The sequence below is a fragment of the Dermacentor variabilis genome, chromosome 11, assembly GCF_050947875.1.
Source record: "Dermacentor variabilis isolate Ectoservices chromosome 11, ASM5094787v1, whole genome shotgun sequence".
Classification (NCBI taxonomy): Eukaryota; Metazoa; Arthropoda; class Arachnida; order Ixodida; family Ixodidae; genus Dermacentor; species Dermacentor variabilis.
In genome coordinates, this window is record NC_134578.1 from 50,477,590 (window position 1) to 50,504,692 (window position 27,103).

Here is a 27,103-nt window from a genome sequence, read left to right on the forward strand (position 1 = left end):
TGATAAATAAGGCACATTACCTGTGCGCTTGGGCACAGCCGATAGCTTGCGTAACCAACTTTACCCTGTCGTAGAAACGGGTACACTCATTTCGACCAGGATGAAAGACAAAAGCGACCCCGCCCCCTAGTGGATTGCGACGGCGCTAACCCTGACGCGGCAACAACGCCATGCTACGCAGGGAGGTAAACGTTGGTTAAGAATAGCAGCAAACATGCGCCGACTTTGCATGCCGAAAGGACAAGGTTGTATACATTAATGCGGCGTGTCTACAGGGGGGGGGGGGGGCGAGGGAAAAATAACACTTGTATACTCGCTGTAAGAATGTCACTTACACCATGACATTCAGGGAGACAAAGACAGAAAAAATTGAAATTAAAAAGACAGAATGAAAAGACAACAAATCGACACACGCAGAGACGTTGGCTAATAAATCGGGAAAATCAAAGGAAAGCTATGCACTGTACAATAACCCCGCGCCAACGGTGGCGACGAAGGCGGCGAAAGTATAAATAGCGCAGTCTTTGAAGACATTCCTCGTTCCTGCATTCAACAGCTTGTGTATGACCCGGGGTCCGACGATGAAGAATACACGTCGCACTCCATCCACGAAGCTATGTAGGCTGCCGCTACGGTAGTCGGTAGCCCTTACGTCGGTAGCCCTGAGTCGGTAGCCCTAGGTCGATAGCCCTTAGTCGGTAGCCCTTAGTCGGTAGCCCTTACGCGTCACCATTAATTAGCGCACTGGGCGGTATGTCCGCTTTACAAAGCGAATTACGCTACCATTGCCGATCAAGGCGAGATATAAACGACGCCCGCGAAGAGAAACGAACGCGCAAGCCTGTACAGGATAAAAGGCGAGGTCGAGATGTCCCGCCGAGGAGAGGAACGTCGTTCACGAACAACATACCTCGGGAGGAACCAATTAAGAGGGACCGCTCCCCGCCTTCGGGGGTGCTGCGCAACCGTCGATCAAATTCACGGGCGCAGTGCTGTGGAAGCTGAGCGGAACCGCCCGCGTTGCACTAAGCGTGTGCTTCTCTTTTTTCTCTCAATATGTTAGCATTAGGAGGGTCAAAGCGGAAAATAAGTGCGTCTGTTTGAAGTGTGCGAAGCCGGTCACGTGGTAAAGAGGCGATGTAACAGCTTGGAGGTGCGTGTAAGTGCAGCGCGCAAGTGCGAGCGAAATGCGCGAGCATTTCGTCGCACTTCTTTGAGGTCCCGCGTGCATGATTTAAACTGCGTCGATCCACACTGCGAAGTATTGTTCAGGAGCTCAGTCTACACACGTCCTGCTACTTCGAGAAGCTCATATATAAAGTCAGAGTCGAACGCACGCCTACCGCTGTAGTACCCGCCGTTTTTAGGCGGTTTCTTAACTCGACTCCAACACGTGGGAACGTTGGTCAGCGAAGAAGCAGATAGCTTTGGTAATGATAAAAGCTCGATGCCGCATACAAGAAATCAGGCGGGCGAGGCGAGAGCACAAATGGACGGCTATCGCAGTGGACTTCACGGGAGCTGTGTGGGATCTGATAAGCAGGGATGTGTGGGAGGATAAACTTCAGTAAGCTGTTAAGTGGGACTTGCAGTCGATTCAGCTAGTCTAGTCACTTCGATCTTTCTCGAAGCTCTGTTGATTCAGTTAGTCCAGTCAATTCTACTTCTGTGTTCACTGTGGAAACGTGTTTGTCCGCAGACATTCTATTCTTGAAGTATCCCTCAAACGGTTGCTTGCGTGCAATATGAACTTATATATAAGTGTATATATATATATATATATATATATATACACACGGTAATATGTTTATTTCTGTTATCCAGCTTTTGATCACTTTCCACTTTCGTATGCCTAGTGACATCACTGCGGAGAATTGTTGTCTTCCGTTGATTTAGTATGTTCTGTAAAGCCTACTGAACTTCTTTTTACAAAACGTTGAAAACACACCCTCGTTTGACCACTGACATACTGCGCTAATTTCAACGGGCTAAAGAAGATCGTTCGCCGATGTGTGCCAGTTTGAGCAGCTGAAGCGTCAGGGACGGCGAAGATGTACACCCATGAGCAAAAGTATACGGACCATAGGGACACCGAAAAAAACGAATGTCTTTGTACTTAACGCGCCTAAACTGAAATAGACGAGTACAATGGAAAGTTAACAGTGGCAAGTTCGGACTGCAGCCCTCAATTTCAAGTTGTATTCACAGGCAGACGAAAAAAATCGGCTTTATCGCGCTATCCCTGGTCCGTATACTTTTGCTCACGGGTGTATATACAAGCGAGTCGTCGCACCCTGCGGTACTACATGAGGCCTATTTTCTAGATGCACTTAGCGATTATTCGTCACCGACGTCCCGTTCATACAGTCGTTTTGGGAGTCCCAGGCGTGTCACACTGCTACTTGCTTTTTACCAGCGCAGCCGTACAAACTCCTAGCTGGTCTCTAACGTTGAGCCACTGAAGAACGACACGAGAAAAAGAATTACGGGCAACTGGCTAAGAAGAACCGCACAACAAAGGTGCATATTCGTGTGAAGTGTACGCATATGGGCAACTTTTATTTTCTAGTCATCGATTATGCACTCTCCGTTAGCCTCTGCAATGCTGCACGCATTTACGGGGGGCGAAATCGACTAATCGGACAGACGGCAATGATAAAGCGCGCGGCGACCACTGTTAATTAACATTCCAGAAATGCGCAAGCGGAGAGCAGACGACACGAAGCCTTCCGATGCGGTCATCTTTCTTCCAAACTGTCACGCAGACACGTACGCTACGCGAGAGCCACCTACTGACCGAGGAAGTAGGAAGGGCTATGCACGCATACGTACATACAAACAGGGTGCCATGGCAAGTCTTGCATGAAGGACGCAAGAGAAAATTGAAACAGCTTTAAGGCCTCACGCGTAGTATCAGAAGCCGGCGGTCGTGTTTCTGGTCGGTAGAATGCACTATACCCTCACGTGAAACCGCCGCCGTATTCATTTAGGTTTGGCCGCTGGGCCTGAAATTGGCGCAGCACCTATCGGCGCAGCGGTCTGAAGGGACATTGGAATGGTTATAAGGAAGATGGCACATCTTCTACGGCGTCTCCACACAGCCTAGCTGTGTAGGAGAGAGAAAGCGAGAGAAACGAAAAGGGAAAGGTACGGTGGTTAACCAAGGACGTGCCCGGTTGGCTACCCTACACTCGGGGAGGGGGAAAGGGAAAGAATAGATGAGGTATAAGTTGCACAATTCCTTTCGCGGTGGTGTTGGCAGTGCGTAGCAGCGTGGTCGGCATTGAATGTCAGCCAGAGAGCAGCCGGCAACGACGCCTGCGTCGCAGCCTCGAAGTTGTGGCATGCGACCAAACCGTCGGAACGCATAGCCGGACGCCGACGCACTATGTGCTTTTCGAATCTATGCAACAGCGACGTAAGTTCCCTCCGGGTAAGAGAAGCGGATCTCGAAGGCCACGCTTTTGCTTACTGGGTGTGCCGGAAACAAGTCACAGAGGGAACATGAGTAGTATATAGCGGAGAGTATAGAAGTTGAAGCTTTTGAGAAAACTCGGGCACAGCGAAGGAAGTGTTTCGGATAGAGGAAAGGGATAGAGCGCCCGCGTTGTTTTGTCGCCGGTCAACTTGAAATTTGGAGGTGGGCCAACAGAAATTTGGGCGTGGGCCAAGTCGAAATTTGTAGGTGGGCCAACTTTATATTTGTGGGTGGGCCAACTTTGAATTTGTGGGTGGGCCAACTGGAAATCTGAGAGAGAGCCAAGTTAAATTTCGGGGTGGGCGAACTTAAATTTTGGGGAGGGGCGACCTGAAATTTGCATGTGGGCCAACTTAAGTATGGTGGTGGGGCAACTTCAATTTCGGGGTGGGCCTACTTGAAATATGGGATCCTCATCACCATCATAATCATCATCAGCCTGTTTTATGTCCACTGCAGGACGAAGGCCTCTCCCTGCGATCTCCAATTACCCCTGTCCTGCGCCAACCAACTCAATCTAGCGCCCGCAAATTTCCTAATTTCATTGCTCCACCTAGTCTTCTGCCGTAGTCGACTGTGTTTCCTTTCTCTTGGTATCCATTCTGTCACCCAAATGGTGCAACGGTTATCTACCCGGCGCATTACATGACCTGCCCAGCTCCATTTTTTTCTCTTGATTGAATGTAGGGTTGGGTCAACTTGAACTTTGGGGCTGGATTTAGTTAAATTTGGACGCGGGCCAACTTGAGATCTTGGGGTGGCCCAATTGAACGCCTCTGAGCGTCCTTCGAGTTACGAACACCGCGGGCGAGCGGAGGCGTTGACACGTTCGGTGCGTTTTCATCGGGTCTTACCGAGACGCAGTGCGAACGCAGGCTTACGAGAGCGACGGCGAAGGTGACACGGCATCGCGGCGATGCCCTCTCCCCCCACGCAACGCCTCACGCGCGGTGGCTGGCATTCCCAGTCGATTCTCCCTCTTTCTCTATCATCTTTCACTTCCCACTCCCTCTCCCCTGACGACGCTTCCACAGAGAAAGAAAAACGCTTCGGCGTGCTCCCTCACGGGTTGCAGAAGCAAGCGTCTTTCCTGTCTTTAGATCACTATCATCATCATCATCTCGACCACTCTGCTCCGTCGAGGCGCGCTCGTGTCCGGTGTTTCGGCTCTATTGGTACGATCGCACTGAAGGGGCCCGGATGTGGCGAGAAAATCTGACACTCGTCTACCAAAGCGTAAGCATTCTTCGCAACCGCAATGACCGTGGGTGGACGCCCATGAACTAGGAAAGAGCAAGCATGCAAAACTAGGCAAAAGAAACGAAGTCACAGCCGAGCCCAACAATGCTTACGCATTGGTAGACAATTCTCAGAATTTCTCTAGCTTTTTCCTTTGCCTTTGCCAAGTCCGTGGAGCTAAAGGCCCCGCCTTCTGTCACTTTCTCGCTCTCTTTCTTACGCGCTATTTCGATGATGATTTTAGGACATCTCAAGGTTTCATATGCTCACGTCAGAGCCCACGTGTTACGATATAGATTACTCCACAGGCGACACGTGGCTCAACAAAGCTGTCGAGATGGGCTCGCAGCAGACACGTCGTGACGTGGATGATGGTTCCCGTCGATAGAAGAGTGAGGCGTTCCGCTGGATGTCGTAGGTATACACTTACTGCGAAAAGTGAATGCTATGGATCGATGCGAAGGCGCGAGCAGAACAGTTCCTGTTTTGCGGGTACGACGTTACGCCCCTGTCACACGATTGCGTTCGATCCTCTTCCACAGTACTGCTCCAGACGGGGTTGCTGTGGAGACGTCGAGAGAAACATACCCCGCACGCGCAATTTCTATGAGCTGAACACCAAAGTGAAACGCATCAAGACTGCGAGCTCAGTTACTTAGTGCGAATGCATAATTTACAAAAAGAAAAAAAAAACAGCTCTAGACGTTCACAGCCTAGCAGTCCTAAAACCACGGATACGGAAGGTCATCTTCTAGACCTCTGTCCCTGACGTGGAGCTTTTTTTGGTTGTTGAGATTATTAAGCAAAATGAAAGGAAGAAAAGTAAGAAATTACTCATTATTTATGAGTACATGAATGAATGAATGACCTGCTATACTTGCTCCAACGTTTATTAATCGCACCTAACAGGGTGAGTTTTTTGACAGCACAGTTGAAGTACGGGTCAAAGAAAGGCAGACAAGGACATCTTAGTTTTGCGCCGTATTTCATTTCAGTAGTAAAAAGAAAAACGCACAACTCAGCCGTAAATCAGGTTCCTCAGTGGAATATCTTTCTAATACTATGACCTGTGCTTTTATCTGAAAGAGTAAAAGAATAATTTGCGTTTCCCAGTAAAATCAAAGCAGAGCAAGTGCAAAGTTTCGAAGATAAAAACACAAATCCTCGTGTGTACAGCGATACCCGGCCGTGTACCGCCCCGATGCGATTTATTATTTAAAATGTCTAAAATATTCGCGCTATTTTAGTATTGTCTTAATACCGCACAATCTAAAAGAGTTTACTGCGATACTCGTTGCTAGGAATTAGTGTATGGATGTTTCTGAACTTTTTAGCGAAAAAAACGGGGGACGAATAACGTTCCCCCTTCTTTTCTGCGTCACGTTCGCTTATTTTGTGGCTCCCAAAGCGCAAACGTTTGATCACGTGTTCACAGGAAAATTATTATTTCACAGACGATTAATACCACTTAACATAAGAAGCACCTTAACTGCAGTAACAGTTCGATGCACTCTATACTGCGTGGTACCCTTATAAAAATTTCTAGCAACATTTTTTAGACAGTCTATAGACTTTTGTTACTAGAACCTACCAACAGTCAATTGAAATCCTACCAGCTGTCTTTATACATCCTAACAACGCTCTAGTAACACCCTAGAAACAATTGGCCACCAACTTTCAATAGAAACATGTTCATAGGATGTCTTTAAACTTCCTACCAATTTCCTATGAACATTTGTCTTTATACACCCTAGTAACATTCTTTCAAAAGAGAAATGTTCATATATTTTCTGTTAACTTCCTACCAACCCCCTATTAACAAGCTTTCTTTATACACCGTATTAACATTCTTTCAAAAGAAAAATGTTCATATATTTTCTGTTGACTTCGTACCAATTCCCTATTAACAAGCTTTCTTTATACGCCATATTAACATTCTTCCAATTGAACAATGTTTGTAAACGTTCTGCCAACCTCCTACCAATCACCTATTAACATTTGTCTTTATACACCCTAGTAACATCCTATCAAGAATTGGATCCTATCAAGAATTGGCTACCGTACTTCAACTGAAGCATGTTCATAGATGGTCTGTAAACATTGTACTAACCGTCAACCAACACAAGTCTTTAGGCTCTTTAGTAACACTCTGGCAATATTTTACTTACATGTGCTTATGTACTTGCTATTGACGTCTTACTATTCCCCTAGTAACATTTGTCCCACATACGACCTAGTAGCATGGTGTAAACATTTGTCAGTATGTGTGAACATGTTGGTAAAAGGCAGTATGCACCCTAGAAGGTGCACGTAAATGGAAAACAAATGCAAGTTTGCACTGAAAGAAGTTTATTCACACAAAAATATTTACACAGAATTGTGAGAGAAGTAGTAGAGAAATTAAAAGAAAAAATAAATGAATAATGACTTAGTTGATTACGGCATGGCAGCTGTCGCCTAATCTCTGGCAAGCATCGATTATGCAAGCTGATGTCTCAGAATGCTTGCAGAATGAACCAACCCTGCACAGAAACAAGATGGTCAGTGTTAACATCATGTTCAGGTTAGCATATCACATACATAGAACAGCTTTTTATGGTTCACATGAATGATAAAATTGTAACCGTCATCCCTGTTTACTTGCAGAGGAGATGGCAAGGATGGGGCACATTATTCAATGCATATCCTTTGCTGCGTTGTATTTACTACGTGTTATTAAAATTAGGAAAGTGTACTAAATGGGTTTCTCTACCAATTAACTGCATAAATGAGTTACTCACTAAAAAAGTTAATTACATGGTTTATTCATGGTGAAATTTGTAGCACGCACAATAGACACGGACGCAGAGAAGGTGGTCACGCGAGCGCTTACTCAAAGCTGGTTATTTTTGGAAGGAATGAAGGTAACAGCGCCAGCTAGCTGCACCGAGCATGTGCAAAACGTGTCATCCATTTATATATAAGCAGATTACAGAGCTTCAAGCAGTATACAAGAATACAAATGCTTTGTCAGTGATAGCAAGCAATGGCTGACTGATGCATTTTTAAGCACGCCTAATTATACGGAACGCTTCTGTAATTTGACGTGTTCGTTTATTTTTACTCAAAAACAAAATATCAGTGTCAAAAAATACCGGTTCACAATGACATAGGTTGCAGTGGTCAAACAGGTGCGAATGATTTTCTTTCACATTCGCACTTGTCTATCCAGTGCAACCTATGTCATTGTGAACCGGTTCGCTGAAAAATATGTAATTGTGAACCGTGAAGCTATACGCTCAATATTTTACTGTTTCTCATCCTGTGGAGCCAGAGTAGGAAAGAGCAAAGAATGAGTTCATGATCAGACAATATTTACCAGACCTTAGGTCATTGCGAACGCTGTGAAAACGAAGTATTTGTACGCTTCGTGTTTATAGCAACTTCAAGCGAACCTCATCACGCGGGGCAGCTGAAAAAGGTAAGAAAATCGTTCTTAAAACATTTCACGTCGTTACAGTTCGCGCTATAATAACCTGCCAAAATGCGGCATTAGAAACTGAAATAAAATAACATCAAAATAATATGTTTATGAAAAATGATGGAAAAGAACATACCTTTTATTATAATTTGGAGATAGAGAAAACTTCGGCGCATAGCAGTCTTGAGGAACAGCTGTTCGCTATTTGTGCAGTTTAAAACACGGACAGTGCCAATATTAAATCACTTCACACGACACTGCATCGCAGCTGGCAGAGAAGTTCCAGAAACGCTCACATCACGTAACGAAGAAAGCACCGTGGGCTTCGCAAACACCTTGCTGGTTGGCTTGCATCGATGAATTACCTACAACACAGCATAAGCATAAATAGCAGCAAAAACAGCTAGATTGCTGCTACAATACGCCACGAAACACCTACATCGCTGCGACCGTACCATGCTGGCGTCGCAAAGGAACTGATGGCGATTGCGATGGTCTCCCTCTTTGCCTCGACTCGGCCAACTGTCAAATTTGTGCGCATGCGCGGGGAGGCATGTGACATTCTTTCCATCCACCTGCTTCGCATTGACCGCCGCGGAACTAAAGCCCCTCTTTAAGCCGAAACATGCCCCCCCCCTCCCCCGCTACCTTGCGATGGTTGACTCACACCTAGACATTCCTCGCCTCTTGGTGAAAGCTGTGGCCGGCCTTTGTGTACGCACCCCTTTCTGGGAACTGCACTTAGAGGGAGGAATGCACCTCATGGCCGAGGTTGAAAAAAAAAAAAACTGAGAAGGCAGCCGGCTCAATTTTGTTGGGCATTAGGGGCTGTATAGTTTTATATTTCGAAACAATTATTGCTCTGAAAACCGACTTTTTTCTCGAAATGTAATATACATAGAAAAATAAAATCATATTGGGTAAATTATGTGGATATTCTATTTTGCGCAAGAGCATCCTTTAGCACTTGCTGCTTTCAGACAAAACATTGCTCCCTGGCGCCCAGCGGTGAAGCACATTGTAGTACTATTTTTATAGTCAAATACATGTCCGAAGCGTGGCGGCTATGACGTCAGCAGTTTTCAGAAGCCCGAAGCACGGCAAAAGCATGGCCTTTGATATCCTGGCTGTTGGTATACGCAATGCCATTATTACGGATGTCATGATGACCCCTTGTCGGAGCTCAAAATTATGTCGCCGTGTTGTGAAGCAAGATCACTGAATGTTAAGAGTGCATAATTATTTCTTTTCGATCTGTTTTCACACACAGCAAGCTACCATCGCCATAAAGCACATCAGTTGACATAGTTACTTTGCCTTCACTTTGATGCAAGGTCCTATTTCCTTTAATGTGCAGAAGCCGTCGGTAGGAGGCAGGGACGAAAGCGTGCGAATAGGAACGCGTAGAAAGCTAAATTTTTTTATACTGTAAGGGTAATTTAATTATTTTTTCACAGAAAAGTGTTGCTTGCACGGAGTTCAGCTTTTCTTTCTATTCGACCTGTGCGCTTCTCAGGTCAATACCCGCTCTCACTCAGCAGTAGTTGTATTTTGCAGCCTTTTGGACATTTGAGCGGCAACGTTCCAGCGCCGTGTTTCCCTGAGTTTCGGCTCTTTTTCTTCTTTTTAACAAATATCATGACGCTACTATGCTTACACGTTCCAGCTTAGGGCGTACTATTGATATCGCAGATTGCACTGACCTAATTATCTCGTTGCAAAGCTAATTGGTGGCATTGCAACAGCAGTGCGTGGTAAGGGCAAATTTACGCTCGAGCCTTACACCACACCACCCGCCTGCCCGCACGCATGTGGTCGGGTGAAAATTTGCATATTTCGTAGACTGGTACACATACTTCGGTTTACACTGCATGTGCGAGCCCAGTGTATGCCAAAATGTGTGAACCAGCGGGCGAAATGCACAGTTTTCTGCACGACCGCACGCGTCACGGCTCAAGCGTAAATTGGCCTTTAATTAACCAATCCCAAGGTAGGGATAAAGCTCTGCAACTGGTGTGCGGCCTGCACAGTAGTCCGCTATCACACCGGTCAGGTGGTGTAGCGCAAGCAAATTTTCTCGGAGTGTGCTGACGTCACCGCACGCTCACGTAGTCCAGTAGATCCTCTAAAAGATTAGTTCTAACAATTTACGAACATATTTCTTTAAACATTTTAGGAGCACTCCGTCAACAATTGGCTACCGACTTGTATTGGGACTATGATTTAAAATAAAGAGCTTGACTCCTGAGTATGTCATATATCGGCATTAATGTGTGTTAGAAAAATTTATCAAAAACTCTCAAGTTACTTCCCATCCTAAATATTTTTGGGCAAACAGTACGAGCTGTTGACGTTCTGAGGATACATGTCCTTCAAACAAAAAAATATAGTTCGATGATGTATAGTACAACATTCTTTACACAAAAGTAACGAGCCTTCTGACGCAGTACTGAAGTGGTTATAGAGATAAAAGTTAGAAAAATGCATGTTGATGGGGACCTTAAAATATTCTATGTGCAAAAGTAAGAAGGAAGTCTTTTACGGTGTATTATATATATTCTTTATACAAAAGTAAGAAGGAAGTCTGTTAACAGTGTATTATATATATTCTTTATACAAAAGTAAGAAGGAAGTCTATTAACAGTGTATTTAAAACATTCTTTATACAAAAGTAAGAAGAAAGTCTGTTAACAGTGTATTGAAAATATTCTCTATACAAAAGTAAGAAGGAGGTCTTTTAACGGTGTATTTAAAACATTCTTTATACAAAAGTAAGAAGAAAGTCTGTTAACCGTGTATTGAAAATATTCTTTATACAAAAGTAAGAAGGAAGTCTTTTGACTGTGTATGAACAAATGTTACTAGAATGTAAATGTTAATAGACTGCCAATAAAGTTAATAGAAAGTTGGTAGGAGTTCTAAAGAATGTTAACGTTCATTTTTATAAGGGTACGCACATGGCCAGAGAGATGAGATTCAGAACAGCTCTCCACAAGTTTCGTTTATAGAGACCGACAGTGAAGTTAACACAAAGGACGACATGGACCTCACTGCATATACTGCCATGTCTTGACAGGTAAGGATTCATTGGATTAGACGGATGCGATTAGACTTCTACTTTAATCCGCCACTTTAATGCGAAAGTGTCAAATGGCCCAGTGAGCGAAAAAGCCGGTGAAGTTACGTTATACTGAGATTGATGGAAGAGGCAGACAGCCAGACGCGTCAACAAGAAGCTAACGGGTGTGCCATGGACAGCTGTTGATGTGGAAGCAATGTCCACACACAGACACACATACACACACATACATATTTAATCTTAAAGTGCCTCGACGAGTGCTATATAGTCCGTATGAAATAACTTTGTTGTGGTCATAAGTTCCGCCGCTTAGGTGACACACACGCAGGGACACTGACACACAGGAAAAGTCTGCGTCCGTTTCGTGTTCACGTGACATTGTCCATAGGCGAGTGGCTCTCCTACAGAAGCAGCGAAACTTGGATGAAGAAGCAAACCTCGCGCACGACGCACAAAGCAGTGCGCAGGCCGTTCTATAATGCCGAAAGTAAATCAGCACGAGATCCCAAGCGCGCCCGTCTAGAGACCTTAGGAGGTTATGCGGCGACACGTGGGAAAGCGAGGCGGCGCTCGAGGCGCCCCCGCCCGGAGGCGCGACGCACAAATGACGGGTGCGCGCGCGCGCGCGAGCGTACGGAGTCACCGCCACGGCTGCCGTACGACCGCGATGCACCCCGAGACCGCTCTCTTTTTTTTTTTTTTTCTCCGATGACCACCGGCGACTTATTAAGCGCAACGCGGGCACGCAAGGCGCCACAGTGGTCTTCATCATCTCCGTCTCTGCCTCGGCTGTCTGGCTCCTTTTTTCACACGGTCACCGCGCGAGCGCATGGAGCTATGAGAAGGCCGCGAACGGCCACGGGCGCGACCAGCACAGCGGGGGGAGCTTTTGGAATGGAACCGCTCTTAAAAAAAAAGAAAGGATGGCGGCCAAGTTAAAGGCGTGTTCGTACGAGTTGCGCATTATAAATGTGATGGAGCTGCGGGGGAAAAGAAAAGAAGGAAAGAAGCACCTCCCTGGCGCAGTGCCGGCTGGTTAGGCTTGCCTTACGGGAGAGCAGATAGTTGGGCTGTAGTTGGCTAAATTCCTAGTGAAAAACTTTGCGCGGAGACTTTGGTCTCGTCTCTTCCTCGGCATTGTCTCTTTCTCGGCGTTGTCCACGTGCGCCCGCGCAAACTTTTTCAGTTGCTTTGTACAGGCTCGGAACTCTCATTTATGTCTTTCTTGGGCGTATGCGCAACCCCCACACGAAAACTAACGGAAGCGTCGTTGGTTCGCGAACGCTCCGCGGAGGAAAATCGAGGAATCCGGTGGGTTTTAGCGCGGCGTGGGCGCCAGCCACAGTTTCGCACAAACACGCCGCACCCCTTAAAGGCGCCCTAAACAGGAGCGTTAAAGGAACAGGTATAAAGAGCAGCCCTTATATATAGCTTCCATTGATTACGACAAAGCGTTTGATTCAGTCGAAACCTCAGCAGTCATGCAGGCATTACGGAATCAGGGTGTAGATGAGCCGTATGTAAAAATACTCAAAGATATCTATAGCGGCTCCACAGCCACCGTAGTCCTCCATAAAGAAAGCAACAAAATCCCAATAAAGAAGGGCGTCAGGCAAGGAGATACGATCTGTCCAATGCTAATCACAGTGTGTTTACAGGAGGTATTCAGAGACCTGGATTGGGAAGAATTGGGGATAAAAGTTAATGGAGAATACCTTAGTAACTTGCGATTGGCTCATAATATTGCCTTGCTTAGTAACTCAGGGGACCAATTGCAATGCATGCTCACTGACCAGGACAAGCGAAGCAGTAGGGTGGGTCTAAAAATTAATCAGCAGTAAACTAAAGTAGTGTTTAACAGTCAAGGAAGAGAACAGCAATTTACGATAAGTCGCGAGGCACTGGAAGTGGTAAGGGAATACATCTAGTTAGGGCAGGTATTGACCGCGGATCCGGATCATGAGACAGAAATAATCAGAAGAATAAGAATGGGCTGGGGTGCGTTTGGCAGGCATTCTACGATCATGAACAGCAGGTTGCCATTATCCCTTAAAAGAAAAGTGTATAACAGCTGTGTCTTACCGGTACTCACGTACGGGGCATAAATCTGGAGGCTTACGAAAAGGGTTCTACTTAAATTGAGGACGACGCAACGAGCTATGGAAAGAAGAATGATGGGTGCAACGTTAAGGGATAAGAAAAGAGATTGGTCGAGGGAACAAACGCGAGTTAATGTCATCTTAGTTGAAATCAAGAAAAGAAATGGGTATGGGCAGGACATGTAATGAGGAGGGAAGATAACCGATTGTCATTAAGGGTTATGGATTGGATTTCATGAGAAGCGAAAGCGTAGCAGGGGCGGCAGAAAGTTAAGTGGACGAATGAGATTAAGTTTGCAGGGGCAACATGGCCACAATTAACACTTGACCGGGGTATAGTTGGAGAAGTATAGGAGAGGTCTTTGCCCTGCAGTGGGCGTATCCAGGAGGATGATGATGATGATGATGATGATGATGATGATGATGAGAAGGAGGAGGAGGAGGAAGAGGAGGCGGAGGAGGAGCACTAAACTATGCTGATGGAATAAACTAGCCTTGAACGTTTTGTTTTTGTTGGTACATCATACAAGAAGGCGTAGGTAGCGCCCGAAGTGGAGACAAGAGCGACAATGCGTGCGCGTGTGCGTGTCTGTCTGTGATTAGGAGAGGGTTGGGGGAGCATGGACCTACCACTGAACGAAAGACACGTCGCGGAGCAACATTCACGCATCAGCTGCCCGTTACGTCATTGATTTTGAAGGCGTCTCAAAGGGGGCACGTTAATCGCCTATATACAAGCAGAGCAGGATCACACGGCGTTCCGAAGCAAGTGACGAATCAACTTATAGCTATACTTCCAGAAACTTTTCCTGCGCAGAAACGCCTTGGATACACGAAAATGCCTCGACGTTTGTCTCGTCAGACTGACGTTTTTCTTCGGCGTCTCTTTAAAGGGACACTAAAGTGAAAAATTATTTCTTCTGCATCAGTAAATTACCGTTCTACAACACCAAAGACACCAAACACCTCTTACAACGATAAGACGTTTGGCAAGCCAGAAAAAGCGCAAGAACGAAATACGGGTGGCGACGCCTACTTAAGTTCCCACACCTGGGGGCTGTGACGTCATGGATTTTGATGACATCTTCCAGGGCCTACTAATTATATATAGCGATACACATTGACTACATTGTGTTCTAAACGAACCAAATATTAAACATGGCAAGTTTCGGGAACCTTTATTCAGCCAACGCGGCCCAAATGTGAAAACATACTTTAGAATCCCTGACGTCACGCTGACGTACCGGCGCTGGGGTTTCGGCGCGAAATTCAAATACTGATACTTGGACCTTCATTTTCTCATCTAATAATCAAACTACTTTTTTCAATGACTGCCTGCAGGGTTCTCAAGCAATGCTTCATTAGTCTAAACTGATTTATTGTTTCGCTTTAGTGTCCCTTTAACGTTAAACATACGCTGTTCTTCAGGGGATGGCCATCATTGTTTGACTGCTCTTATGCCCTTAGTCTTCTTTTTTTCACGTACTTCCCGAAATTCGTATTCCGCTCGACACACGCTATTGGCGCACTCCGTAGTGTCGACTTTTTTTTATCCCGTGTAGCGCAGGACTTTCACCGCTACCAGGAGGAGCGATTCTGTCCAGTCCGGTTACACTAGATTCGTCGATCAAGTGTGAAAGCCAAAGCTTTGCAGTGAGAACTAACTAACTAACTAACTAACTAACTAACTAACTAACTAACTAACTAACTAACTAACTAACTAACTAACTAACTAACTAACTAACTAACTAACTAACTAACTAACTAACTAACTAAGTAACTCACTAACTCACTAACTAACTAACTAACTAACTAACTAACTAACTAACTAACTAACTAACTAACTAACTAACGCACTGAGGAAAAGCACAAAATTGAGAAAGACGAGAGGAGGAGCTGGGCGCCACAAACCCTGCGGACACAAGACGAACTCACGCTCTTGGCACTTGGACTACATACACTCTGCGGCCTTGTAACGCCCTATTAAAGTTGTAAATGGCTACCCTCACAAATCAAATAAATAAATAAATGAGAGAACGGAAGAGAGAGGGAGAGACCCTTCCGTTCTGCAAGGCACGCTATCTAGGAAGCAGCGACGGCAAAATCCCGCGCCGCTTTCGACAAAGGACGTCGACGCGTACCCAAAGAGTGTCCCGCTCAAAAGCTCCGTATGCATGTACACTCCCACTACGCTCAGAACTGATACACGCACGTATACGCGAGCGATGTGACGACCCTGAAAAATAAAAGCGAAGGGGGCAGGGGGATGGGGTGGGGGTGAAGGCACCTGAAGAACATGTCGGGCATGGCCGCCGCTAATTGCTCTCCCACCGATCGACCCGGTTTGCATGCTCGGCGGCCGTAGCGCGGCGTGAGAGACAGGGACGAGCCTTCGTCTCGACCGCGCTAACGGCCTGCTGCAATGATATATAGCCGCGCGTGCTAGCTAGGCGGCGCTTAAAAACATACACTGCGCGCGTTTTGGGGGACCGCTCAAGGCCCCGCGGTGTCTCGGCCTTTGGGGCATGTATGTACACTATTAAGGCTGCCGCCGCGTCCGACGCTGGCTGCCCTGCACCGCTAATTGCGTGCAGCGAAACAGAAGCTCAGAGGCTGCGTCGTGTCACACATACGACATGACGAGGAACAGTTGTTTCCCTGACGAAGACAATTTCCTATAAAGCGATTCCTGCGCCAATCAGCACTGTCGGTTGAAAGCTTAGTTCCACCGCATGGTCCTGCACATTCAGAATCATCGAAAGCGTACTGCGGGCCCGACAAGTTAAGAATTGTCGATTGTTCGGTGAGTTCTGTCGAGTTCTGTCGACACAGGCACATGTTGCAATGTCAGCATGTACACACGTTTGCGCTAACGTAGAAATACCCAAATGTATACGGCCATATGACTCCCGTCGTAAAAAGCTGCGGACAAACTTGACAAACGGCTTCCGAGCTAACATGCACCCGCCGTGATTAAGGGACGATTAAGTCGTTCGGTTGCTTTATGAGCACACGGAGGTATCAGTCTCGATCCTGTCATGCGCATTCCTTTTGATGGCATCATGTAAAACGGATAAAAAGATAGGAAGAAGCGGACATTTCTGACTTCTCCGACGTGTCCATAGGTTTTGCTGTGTACGCCATTCAAAGAGCCGCCACGGTGGTAGCACTTACTACCGGCACCGACTCGTCGTCATGCAATGAGTTTCGCTATAGAGAACGCCAAGTCGTCCTTCGCTATAACGAAGCCGAGGGCGACAGGGGAATTCCGCGATACCAGTCGCACCATGAGTGATAAATGAAGCGCGCACAAGGCGCGTCCGCTGTTCAATTGCAGTATCGATAGACAGCTAACACACTTCAAGCATGGGCAGTGCCCCGTCACCAGAATTTTGTCTTCCTGCTTAATTTTTCATGTGGGCCTGGCTCAGATGGGCCCTGCACTTGGAAAGAGAAGACGAGAAAGAACATATAGGGGACATTCTTGGAAATAGTCGACGACTAACGCATGCGGGTTCGTGAACGCCTTCTTGCGACCCTCGGAATGAACTGTACCCAATGTACCTACAAATCATCATCATCATCATCATCATCGTTATCGTCGTCGTAATCATCATCACCACCATCATCATCATCAATATCTGCTGTGTTTGCTTAGTGGCTATGGTGTTGGGCTGTAAGCACGGGGTCGCGGGCCACGGCGGCCGCATTTCGATGGGGGCGAAATGTGAAAACACCCGTGCACTTAGATATAGGTGCACGTTAAAGAACCCCAGGTGGTCCAAATTTCTGGAGTCCCCCAGTACGGTGTGCCTCATAATCAGATCGTGGTTTTGGCACGTAAAACCCCGTAAATTCTTTTTAATCACCACTACCACCATCATCATCATCATCACCATCATCATCACCAGTATCATGTCTCCTTACACATATTTTCATCATAAATCTAGGCACATTTAATAAAGACCTTGCGTAGCGAAAGAGGCAATTAACGACGCTTTGTTTTCTATTTCTATGTGTTGAGCGCGAAGCTGAGGTGGCGCGCCTAATGATGAGATGACAACGTAACGGAAAAGACAGACGAATGACCTCAGAAAGCCATGGCTAGAAGTCTAAACTGACGTCGCAGTAAAAATCTACCCAGACAGTTCTTTTAATGCGAATAGCATTCTTCGCCTACTTCAGCCGTTTTGATCCAATCTAGCTATCGATCTAGCCTCTTACGCCGACCCTGTGACCCAAGTTGTCTAACGGCTTGGACCGCTAGATATGTGCTTCTGGTCGTGCAGTCATCGTGGTTGTTCCGTTGTGATCACTCCAGCCTCGGTATCTTACTCTCGTCATGCCTTCGTCTTCACACTTTCTACTCCGCACCCAATGGTCCAAGTTGTCTTGAATTCCTTGTCACCTTGGGCCAATAGGTACGGGCTCGTCATCGTGATGTCGCCGTCGTGGTTGCATCGCCGTCGTATTGCAGCTTTGTCATCCTACACTCGTAATGCCGTCGTCGTCACACAGTCGTCATTATCTAGTCGTCGTAAAGCTGTCATTTTAGCACTTCTATAGCTTCGGCAACGTCATCCAATTGTCGTCGTGCCATTGTGGCATACCGCCTTCGTCGTTTCATCGACCCCAATCTCTCTTCGTCATTGTATTCTAATCATACTGTGGTCATTCGAACGCGATTATGGCGCCCTTGTGCCGTCATCGTCAGTCGCTATAGCGCCTCCATTATCAGACCGTTGTCGTGATGCCATCGTGGTCGTTCCGTAATCGTCGCTCCAACAACGTCATCCGACTCTCGTTATGTCGTCGTCGCCAAGCCATCGTCGTCATGCAGGTTTGTGATACAGTCATCGTCCCGTCATTGTTGTCATGTACTCGCCTTCATGCCATTGTCCTCGTGCCGTTGTCTTGTAATACGTCACACAGTCGTCGTCATACATTGGCGGTCGTACCGAGTTGTCGTTATTCCATCGCAATCACGCTTTCGTTTCACCATCATCATCACTTCAATATCTTCATCCCGTTGCAATTACACAACGTTCGTCGATCCATCCACGTCATTTCTCGTTTGTCATTTTGTCGGAACCGTGCTGTCGCCATTCAATCGATATTACGACGTCGTTGCATGCCATCGTCGTCATTGGATAGTCGTCACACAGACGCTATTCATGCATCTGTTTTCATACCGTCGTCGTCGTCGTGCCGTCTTGGTCGTACGTGCGATTGTCGTCATTCTTGCTTCTTCATCCGGTTGTCGTCACACCACCGCCGTCAATTCCTTGTCATCGTGTAGTCGCTGTCACGTTGCCGTCGTTATACCATGGTCATTCTCATGCCTTCGTCCCTACATACCTCGTTCCATCGATATCATTCGTTCTTCGATCCTCATTCTGCCATCACTGCGCCAGCGTCATAGAGTCGTTGTCATGCCTCCATGCTCATGGGCGAAGCCTGGCAAGCGAGTGCGATAGAAAAGTGAGACGACATCGGAGTATGTGGCACACAGCTGAATCAACGTCAGAATTACCACTACACGTGTTGAATAAACGGTACTTCAGGAATGTGACCAGTCCCTACATTGTTCGATGGCTATTCGCCTTACCGACTACAGTCATCGTGAGATGAATTCGGTCGATTTTTTTTTACATTGACTCCATGTGAGCACATTGGCTCACACGGAGTCAGTGTGCTCACGCACCACGGGCGCAGACACACTCGCAACTTCCCGCGCTTTTGTCGTCGGGTCTTTCGCCGCGCGAGGACGCCCTCATCGACCGCGGCTCTCTCCCTTTGCGATCACGCCTCGTCCTTAGGCGCGTCTTGGATCATTTATAACAACGGTCGCAATGTTTCGGGGGCCGACCTCGTGACCGGTGCCTCGGGTCACCTTGTCCGCCCACCGGTGATCTTGACTTCCTTCTCGGTCGATTTACTCCCGACTTTCCCCATTTATTTCGTATTCGTAACGCTTCCGTGCCTCCCTCCCTTCCCCGTTAATCTTTTCTTTCCCTACGAAGCTTTTAGCGACGTCTTGATGTAACGGTTATTGATCGGAAGTCTCCCTTTTGCTTTAGCCATTCGGGCGTGTCACGCTGAATACCTTACAAAGATGGCTCAAGAAGAGGCTTCGTCGTGCGAGTTGCTGTTGCTGGGCGCATGCGCAGACCACGAACTGCTTTGGTCCTCCCGAAATACGTCAGTTTTATGGTTGGGCGCCAGCGCTGTTCGGGGCCTTGTGTGTGCATCTGGCTCTATAGTTCTCCTTTTTCGTGAGGGGAAATGGGGTACGGTGGTGGGGATCTTTTAATTTCTTAAGCGTACATATAAAGATGAACTACGACTGTCTACGGTCGTTGATAGACTCCTCAGTGTAGACCGTTTTAACTTCTTACAGATTCTTGCAGACTTGTCCGTTTGGCAATGCGAAGTAGGCGTATACACTGTCCACGGTTAATTTATGCTTGTTCCACTAAACTTTTTTCACCGGCAGCTCATAAACCGAATCCTTAGTGAGGCACGTTACATATACATGATCTCGTAGGCGGTTATTCTTCTTTACACTATATACTGACGCTTCAACCACGGTGAATGGGTCTGCAGGATCGGTGATCTTTCCTGCAAAATCTCCACCATAAAGACTCAACTATCTCACCAGACTACATCGACTGCCGCGGAGCTTGCTGCTATTCGTTGTGCACTTCGTGTAATTTCTGATGAACTGCCTAAGAAATGGAGCGTGTTCAGTGACTCCAAGGCTGCTCTTAATTGCTTTGTTTCTGCCTTACGCCGAGTACCCCCAGAACAACTAGTTCTAGATATCAGACTGCCGCTTCACCTCCTCGTCGAGCAAGGACACGACATCACGTTACAGTGGATTCCAAGCCACTGTGGCATTATGGGCAATGAACTTGCCGACGCAGCAGCACGATCTGCACATGAGGACGGCTTGCAAGACTCCATTCCATACTCAAGAACAGACGCTGCAATGGAAATTCGGGTGCTTGCAAATGAAACCATCAGAACTCTATGGAACACACCAAGCTTGAAGCACACACGTCTACACCGACTGGACCCATCCCTTCGACTTCGACCTCCATCTGGACTCTCTCGACTCGAGACAGCAGTACTTTTCTGACTGTGGCTTGGTGTCGCCTACACAAGATCTTTCGCCATCCGAGTCGGTATGGATGACAGCGCGGCTTGCAGTTACTGCGGCGGCGAGGAGACTATCGAATACGTACTTTGCCACTGTCCTCGATACAGCGCGCACCGGCTGTCACTAGCGGCCGCGTTGGCCCGTCTTGAGGACAGGCCACTTTCAGAACAGTCAGTTTTGGAATGCCGACATGAACTGTCGTCGCAGCGAAAGTCGGTCAAGGCTTTGTTGACCTTTTTACGTGACAGTGGCCTATTAGAAAGGCTATAATGATCCCATTCGGTCCCTTTTCATATTTTTTTCTCACGCTTTTATTTTTGTCACTCTCTTCTTTCCGTCTTTATTTCCCATTTCCCTTCACCCAGTGCAGGGTAGCAAACCGGAGGTTCTAACTCTGGTTAACCTCCCTGCTTTTCTCTCATTTGCATCTCTCTCTCACTCTTTTTCACTGAAAACTGCCAATAAACGAAACCGCTTGACTCCCCCATCGTAAGTCAGCCTTCTCACTTTTCTGTGACGTCTTCGGCCATTTAACGTCTTGAAACAAACAAATAAATAATATTCGAAAACCAACATAAATAACTACACAAAACGCACTCGCAGCGCACATAACAACAAGGAAATGTGACAAAAAGGACGTGTATACGTTTACATACATCTTGTACTGATACGCGGATTTCGTCGGGTAAATAAATCGGTTCGCGTACAAAACTCTCCGTAGGCGAATAGTTGCAGCGTACATAGTTGTATGCACACGAGTCATCGTCTGCTACAACGTTTTAACAGTCAGTCTCGTTCCTTGGGGGATTTCCCCAGCGAGTTTGGCGCACGTAAAGAGCATCATTGCAAGTCTGGTTGGCAAATGCTGGAGACCTCCCGTTCAATGTGCTTTCCAGACACCAATAGCTTTCCGGTGGCTGTGGCTGGCCAATATTCCTCGTTCTCTGTTACAGATGATACCACGAGGAAAATGACACGTGGAAATTGCGCACGAGTGTGAGGGTGGTGGGAAGCGCAAATTCAAACGTAAGGTTGCCTGTTGCTGTTTGGGTCAGTTAGGGTTATGAGTTTTCGCAGTTTGTCTCTAAGAAAAGTATCCACTATTCTGGTGTTTTTTTTTCTTTTTCAGTGGGGTGTGTTTTCTCAAGTTATTTGGCAGAAACGTTCCACACACAAGCCTCTCTTGAATCGACTCGCAGTCTCCACGCACATCTGGCGGTCGTTAAAGCCTATCGTCGAAATAATTGTGCAACTCACCGGGAACAGTCAGGTGGCAAAAATTCTCTCTTTCGTGGTAAAGAAAGAAATAGAAAGTTGTATGTACTAAATGTTTAATGCAGAAAAGAAAAACAACAATGAACACGACAATATCTCACTGTCTCTGCCTCCCGTTAGCAAGACAGATTGGTATCGCTTGAACGCAGGAAAGTGCCGAAATTCAGTGTTATTTTTCTTTTTTTGAGGACAGATCCCAATCTTCTAATTTTCTGGTTGGGGCTGTCTTTTGCATTTAGTCGCACCTGTTCGAAAACGATGAGTAGTGTAGGCAGGGCATACGTCACGAAAGAAGGCAAAAAGAAGAAAACTGTGTGGAACTGCGACAGAAAGAAAGAAAGAAAGAAAGGAAGAAAGAAAGAAAGGAAAGGAAGAACGGAAGAAACGAATTAAGGAAGGAAGCTGACAACTGTGCCTGATACACTTATTTGCATACGAGAGCCCCCTGATTGTCAGGCAATCACTAGCTTAATAGTTATGGCAACCAAAATAAATTGTCTTGGGCCACAAAATATTCATTAAATACGAAGTAGCAAGCATTGATAATACGAATAACGCAGCGAAACAAAATTGTCCCACGGCTGGATGTTGTTGAATAAAATTGGTCTGTCTCATGACTAATTTTGCATCTCTCACCTTCTTACTATCATTGTTTTCTTTTTAAGGCCTGACTCACCAACAGTATTGCTCGCTCGTACCAGAACTGCGACAATAAATACACAACAGAAAGTAAATTATTTTTCTTTTTAATTATTGAGATACGATAATCCACTGTGAACTAAGGGTGATATACCGTGTGTCTATAGTGTCGTTTTTTCTTCTTTTTTGTCATGTCTGCTTGTAAGACTTCCGTGATATCTTTCCAGAGAATGTATGTAAAACATACGAAGGATGTATCGGAGTACAGTTAAGATCGTTCAGAAAGTGTTTGACGTGCGCTCTTGGGAAACTGGTAACTGGGACGCCATCATGTATTTGCTTAGCACACGTTAAGGAAATATATTTGCATAGTGGTGCTAACTTTCGCGTGTCTGGTTAGGCAGGCATGGCGTCACTGCTCGGATTCACTTTCGCAGTGACGACATGAACATTTATTGACGACTCTTCTAGTTAGCTGCTTGGACGCATGCTTTTTTGTCCATAAATTAATGTCCGTCACTTAATGAAATCATACTCAAAAAGCAGAAAATGGCTATCTCTCGCAGGCGAGTTTCGAAAAATCTCTTCGAACCTAAAATAACAAAAAAAAAGAAAGAAGGAAGACAGATGGTATTAAAGTCCTTCCCGGTACGATAAACACGCGCATTATAGGAACACCGCATATATGAGCCTGTTTTGCATTTTGCAATGATCATCGCATTTAAGCCAGGTGCTTTTTTTTTTCGCTTGCGGCATGCCACACCGCAAGCCCCTTCCGCAAACTCTTATTCTTATTATTGTTGTTTTCAGTCTGCCTATGACACAGTGGCTATTGAACAATGCCTATGCCAACGTCGTACTTGCTCTTCTGTCCTTACTGTTGCTAGGCTGTTTTTTTCGATCGACGTCAACATCTGCATGACGTCAATTTAATCCCCCCCGCCATTTATTACTCTGTGGTGTGACAAACATACGCAAAGAAAAAGGAAAAATATATGCAACTGTTTGTGCTTTTCATTCTTGCTGCAATGAGGCTGCATATGCATAGGTATGGTTGTAACTGTAAAATAAATAAATAAATAAATAACAACCGATATGCCTGCAGGTCGAAAGCCAAGGATACCGTACGGACGAGGCAACTCTCATATATAACTTCAGAGCTTACCTTCCACATTATCATAATCATATTAAATTATACAACAGGACTCGAAGGCATGCTGTCCTATTGATCTTCAAGTCGACATTAAAAAGCAGAAATATAGCTTCTTGGCCTTTTTACTAAAGAATGCGACGATGCGTGAATAGCTTCAAAATCGCTCGCGATGATTTAAGCCGTAGAGTACGGCAGGAAGACAGCGCATAACAATAAAACAGAAAACAAAGACAAAACAAAAACAAGTATTTCCGCCTTGACTGTTTTGGGGTATGCCTCTGCGCTCTGTAATGTGGTTTTTGTGGGCAAAAGTATATGATACGTAAGTTCTTCTATATCAATCAGAAAGCAAGCTTGCTTTGACAATCTATAGAATGTCTATAGATGCTCCGTTAAAGTATTCATTATGTCCATAGTGCAGTTTTCGGACTTATAGCGGGACACTTTTTGCCACCAAATGTTGACAGATTTCCCATACAAGCCATCCCTCCGTAGTCTATGAACCACTCTTAGATGAAAGTATGTATAATTTGGCTACCGTCCATCTGTATACTAAATGTGTTTTGCGCTGGCACTTCTACATATTCCTTTTTTTTCCCGGTTTTCATTGACAGCTTCTGTGAATTTTCTGTGGTACTTTACGGCATTGAGGACCTAGGCGCAAGAAAAAAAATAATAATAATGATGTCGAATACCTTGCCAAGCTACAATACCAGCTAATAATGTCCAACAACTACTGTCACAACGCTGTAAATAATTTGGGATGCACTATCAGAGTCGACAGAATCGGTGTGTTTTGTGACATTAAGCCCACTGAGCCAGGATGGCAGTGACACAAATAAAAGACATTCTTTGCGGATTGTGCAGGATCATTAGAGAACTTCACATTCTTCTGGCGTACCACTACGGCTTCGCGACATAACGTTATACATAGGCACCAATTTTCATGATTCCAAGCAACCGAGGCGAAAATTTTTTTCTCCCGAAATTTTTTTTCAGAACTGACAAGCTCTCTGCAAAGTTCAGGTTTTCACTGATGGTAGATGCTCATCCAGGCATAAAGGACCGCCAGAAGGCAGATCGGTACACATGTAGTCTATAGACGAACTATAGGCTCCCTCACCTGAACCTTTAACTGGAATGTACGGATTCCACATCTCCGCTTTACAAAATCAGCGCATGCTTTACAAATTCAAATAAGTATGGGATCTAAGATGCGCGCAGCAAGGTCTCGCGTTGCGACCTTGAAGTTACACAACATTTGCAAGCGTTCTGTCAAGTGGCTCATGATCGATGTCGATGAAACAATGCTGGAAAAACCGGTGAGTCATGAACTCGTGGCTAAAAGAACGCATGGAAACCACGTGAAACTTTATTAAAGTTAACACGAATAGCGGTTAAAAGAAGGAGGTAATTCAGACTCTGACCAGTGGGTCATAAAAGAGGAAGTCAGTTCTCAGGAAACTATTCCTCGTTGAACCTTTTTTTTTTCGTTATCACGTTTCATTGCGAGAAAAAAAAAAGGAAGGAAAAACAGTCTGGCACAAACTTCGTGATGATAGACGACCCTGAACAATGCATAAGGCCACCTGCATTTTCGGGTCACACAATTTCTCCGATTTCATTGCCTCATAACGCGTACGTAAATTGGGTGTTTGCTGATCTGTATATAAAAAGTACTTATGGATACACGCGGAAGGTAAAAAGGCATAAAAAAGCCTACAATTAACAACTGGCAGCATGCCTGACTTCCCGAAAGATTTGTCAGAAGGCGTAGCACAAATGTTTCATCTGACCACGTTCTGTAACCTGTCTCGATGAATTCAGAACGAAAAGAACAGCACTCGTTTGAGTTTTGACACCGCGGTAACATGCATTAATTACTTTTGGCCAGGACTCGTGTTATTCACTTTCGCTTCGCGCAGCCGGAGATATTGCTTTGAAGCCACATCTGTTCGCGAAGCGCGGATCATTCGTCTGCTAGCGCGCCACGCTAATCGTCTGCAACAGATGTTTCGCGCCGCTGACACGCTCCGGCACTCGCTGGCGTTGCAAGGCGTAAGGATGAAGAAGAAGCAAATTATCTGGCACTAACCTTCTCCGGCGTTCCCCGATGCTTGTCGTTGCCTTGCCAAAACCTCCGGTCATAGCCACGGATGTAGCCGATCTGGCTGCGCACGAAGTCAAACCCAGGGTTCCAGACGAGCGATCCGTAGCCGAACACCCAGATGCCGGACGACGAACCCATCTTGACACGCGTTCGAAAGCGGCAGCTTTTCTGGATAACCCACTAAATAGCGCACAGCTGGAGCTGGAGGTCACCGGTTTCAAGTAGCACACGTGTCAGTTGACTAATTTAAACTAAAACGACATGAAAACCTCACTAATATACGCGCCTAAATCACCGGCGAACTTGGAAACCGGAGCAGACGCCGGGCGGCCGGCCATGAAGAGCAGACGACACGCTGGAGAGGGGGCAACAGGGGAAGGCAAAACGAGTGCGGGGGCGCTGCGGTGCAACGTGGTGGCCCAATAGCAGTGCCTTTTTCATACCACGTGACCACAAATGCCGCTGGGTGATGCAAGGTGTTCCGCGGCTTGCGAGCGCGCGCTCGTGCGCCTTGAGGCTTCTTCTGCTTTGAATGTCGGCGTCGCGGTAGCGGCGTAATTGTGGCCCTGCGAGCGTTTCTTCTTTCCTTCGGAGAACGCGTCGCTCGTAGGCGTGGCGGTTCGTGGACGAGCTCGCGATACACCGCTAGTACACACGCGGAAGAGGCGAGGGCGCGGCTTTCCGTTTTCATTTATATTATCGGGCGGAAACCGGAGCGCTGTTTGTATCTTCGCTTTTTTTTGCGGAGGTTATTTTTTTTCTAGAGCCTCGTGCGCCACGGGGTTAAGGTCAGCCGCCGTTTCCTGACGTCACTTTTCGTGACGTCTGCCGTGTTTCTTAACGCTGTCTGGGGTATCAATCGTAGCAAACAAGGAGCACGAGAACTTTCGTTGTTGAACTCGTAGTAGATGTCAATGTTCTAGTACAAAACAAGCAGTACGTCAAAGCTTCCTCGGTAAGGTAACAGACGCAACGAACCAAAAGACGGCTTGCTTTCGTAAAATAAAATACAGAACATGTTCTAACCTTTCTTTTTTCTTTCACTAGTACGTACCGTTTACTATATACATATTTTAGTGCTGTTTTAATGCTTGAAAATATTCGTCTGTTTTCATGTGACGATGGTGAGGGCAACACCAGCCATAGTAAATATAAGGAATTAGTTTATTATAGTTGCCCAGGAACAACCTATCGGTCTTGTCATTGGATAATGAGGCACCACACGTCAATATATACGGACTATAATACGGACTATATAGAAGGAGTGTAGAAGTTTTGTAAAGAAATACAATATAATTATGCACAGCAACAAAGCTACAGTCAAACAATACAAAGCAACACTACCAGTGACAATAAGGACGATAATGCTAATTTATAGTCGCACCCAAAATTGCACCCATTCCACTCTA

The 27,103-nt window shown here is 46.1% G+C and overlaps 1 protein-coding gene across 2 annotated transcripts in view; it reads right to left on the bottom strand.

The window, feature by feature from the left end:
- The window catches only part of LOC142564190 (glutathione-specific gamma-glutamylcyclotransferase 1-like), a 47,113-nt gene extending 20,793 nt beyond the window's left edge, over positions 1–26,320 (bottom strand). Inside the window, exon 1 of one of the 2 annotated variants that reach the window (XM_075675093.1) lies at positions 25,680–26,320. In XM_075675093.1, coding sequence (XP_075531208.1) covers positions 25,680–25,832 — 153 coding nt within the window. In that variant the 5' untranslated portion in view covers positions 25,833–26,320. The remainder of the gene's footprint in view (positions 1–25,679) is intronic. The other variant, XM_075675092.1, reaches the window with a different exon arrangement.
- Positions 26,321–27,103: the final 783 nt, after the last annotated feature.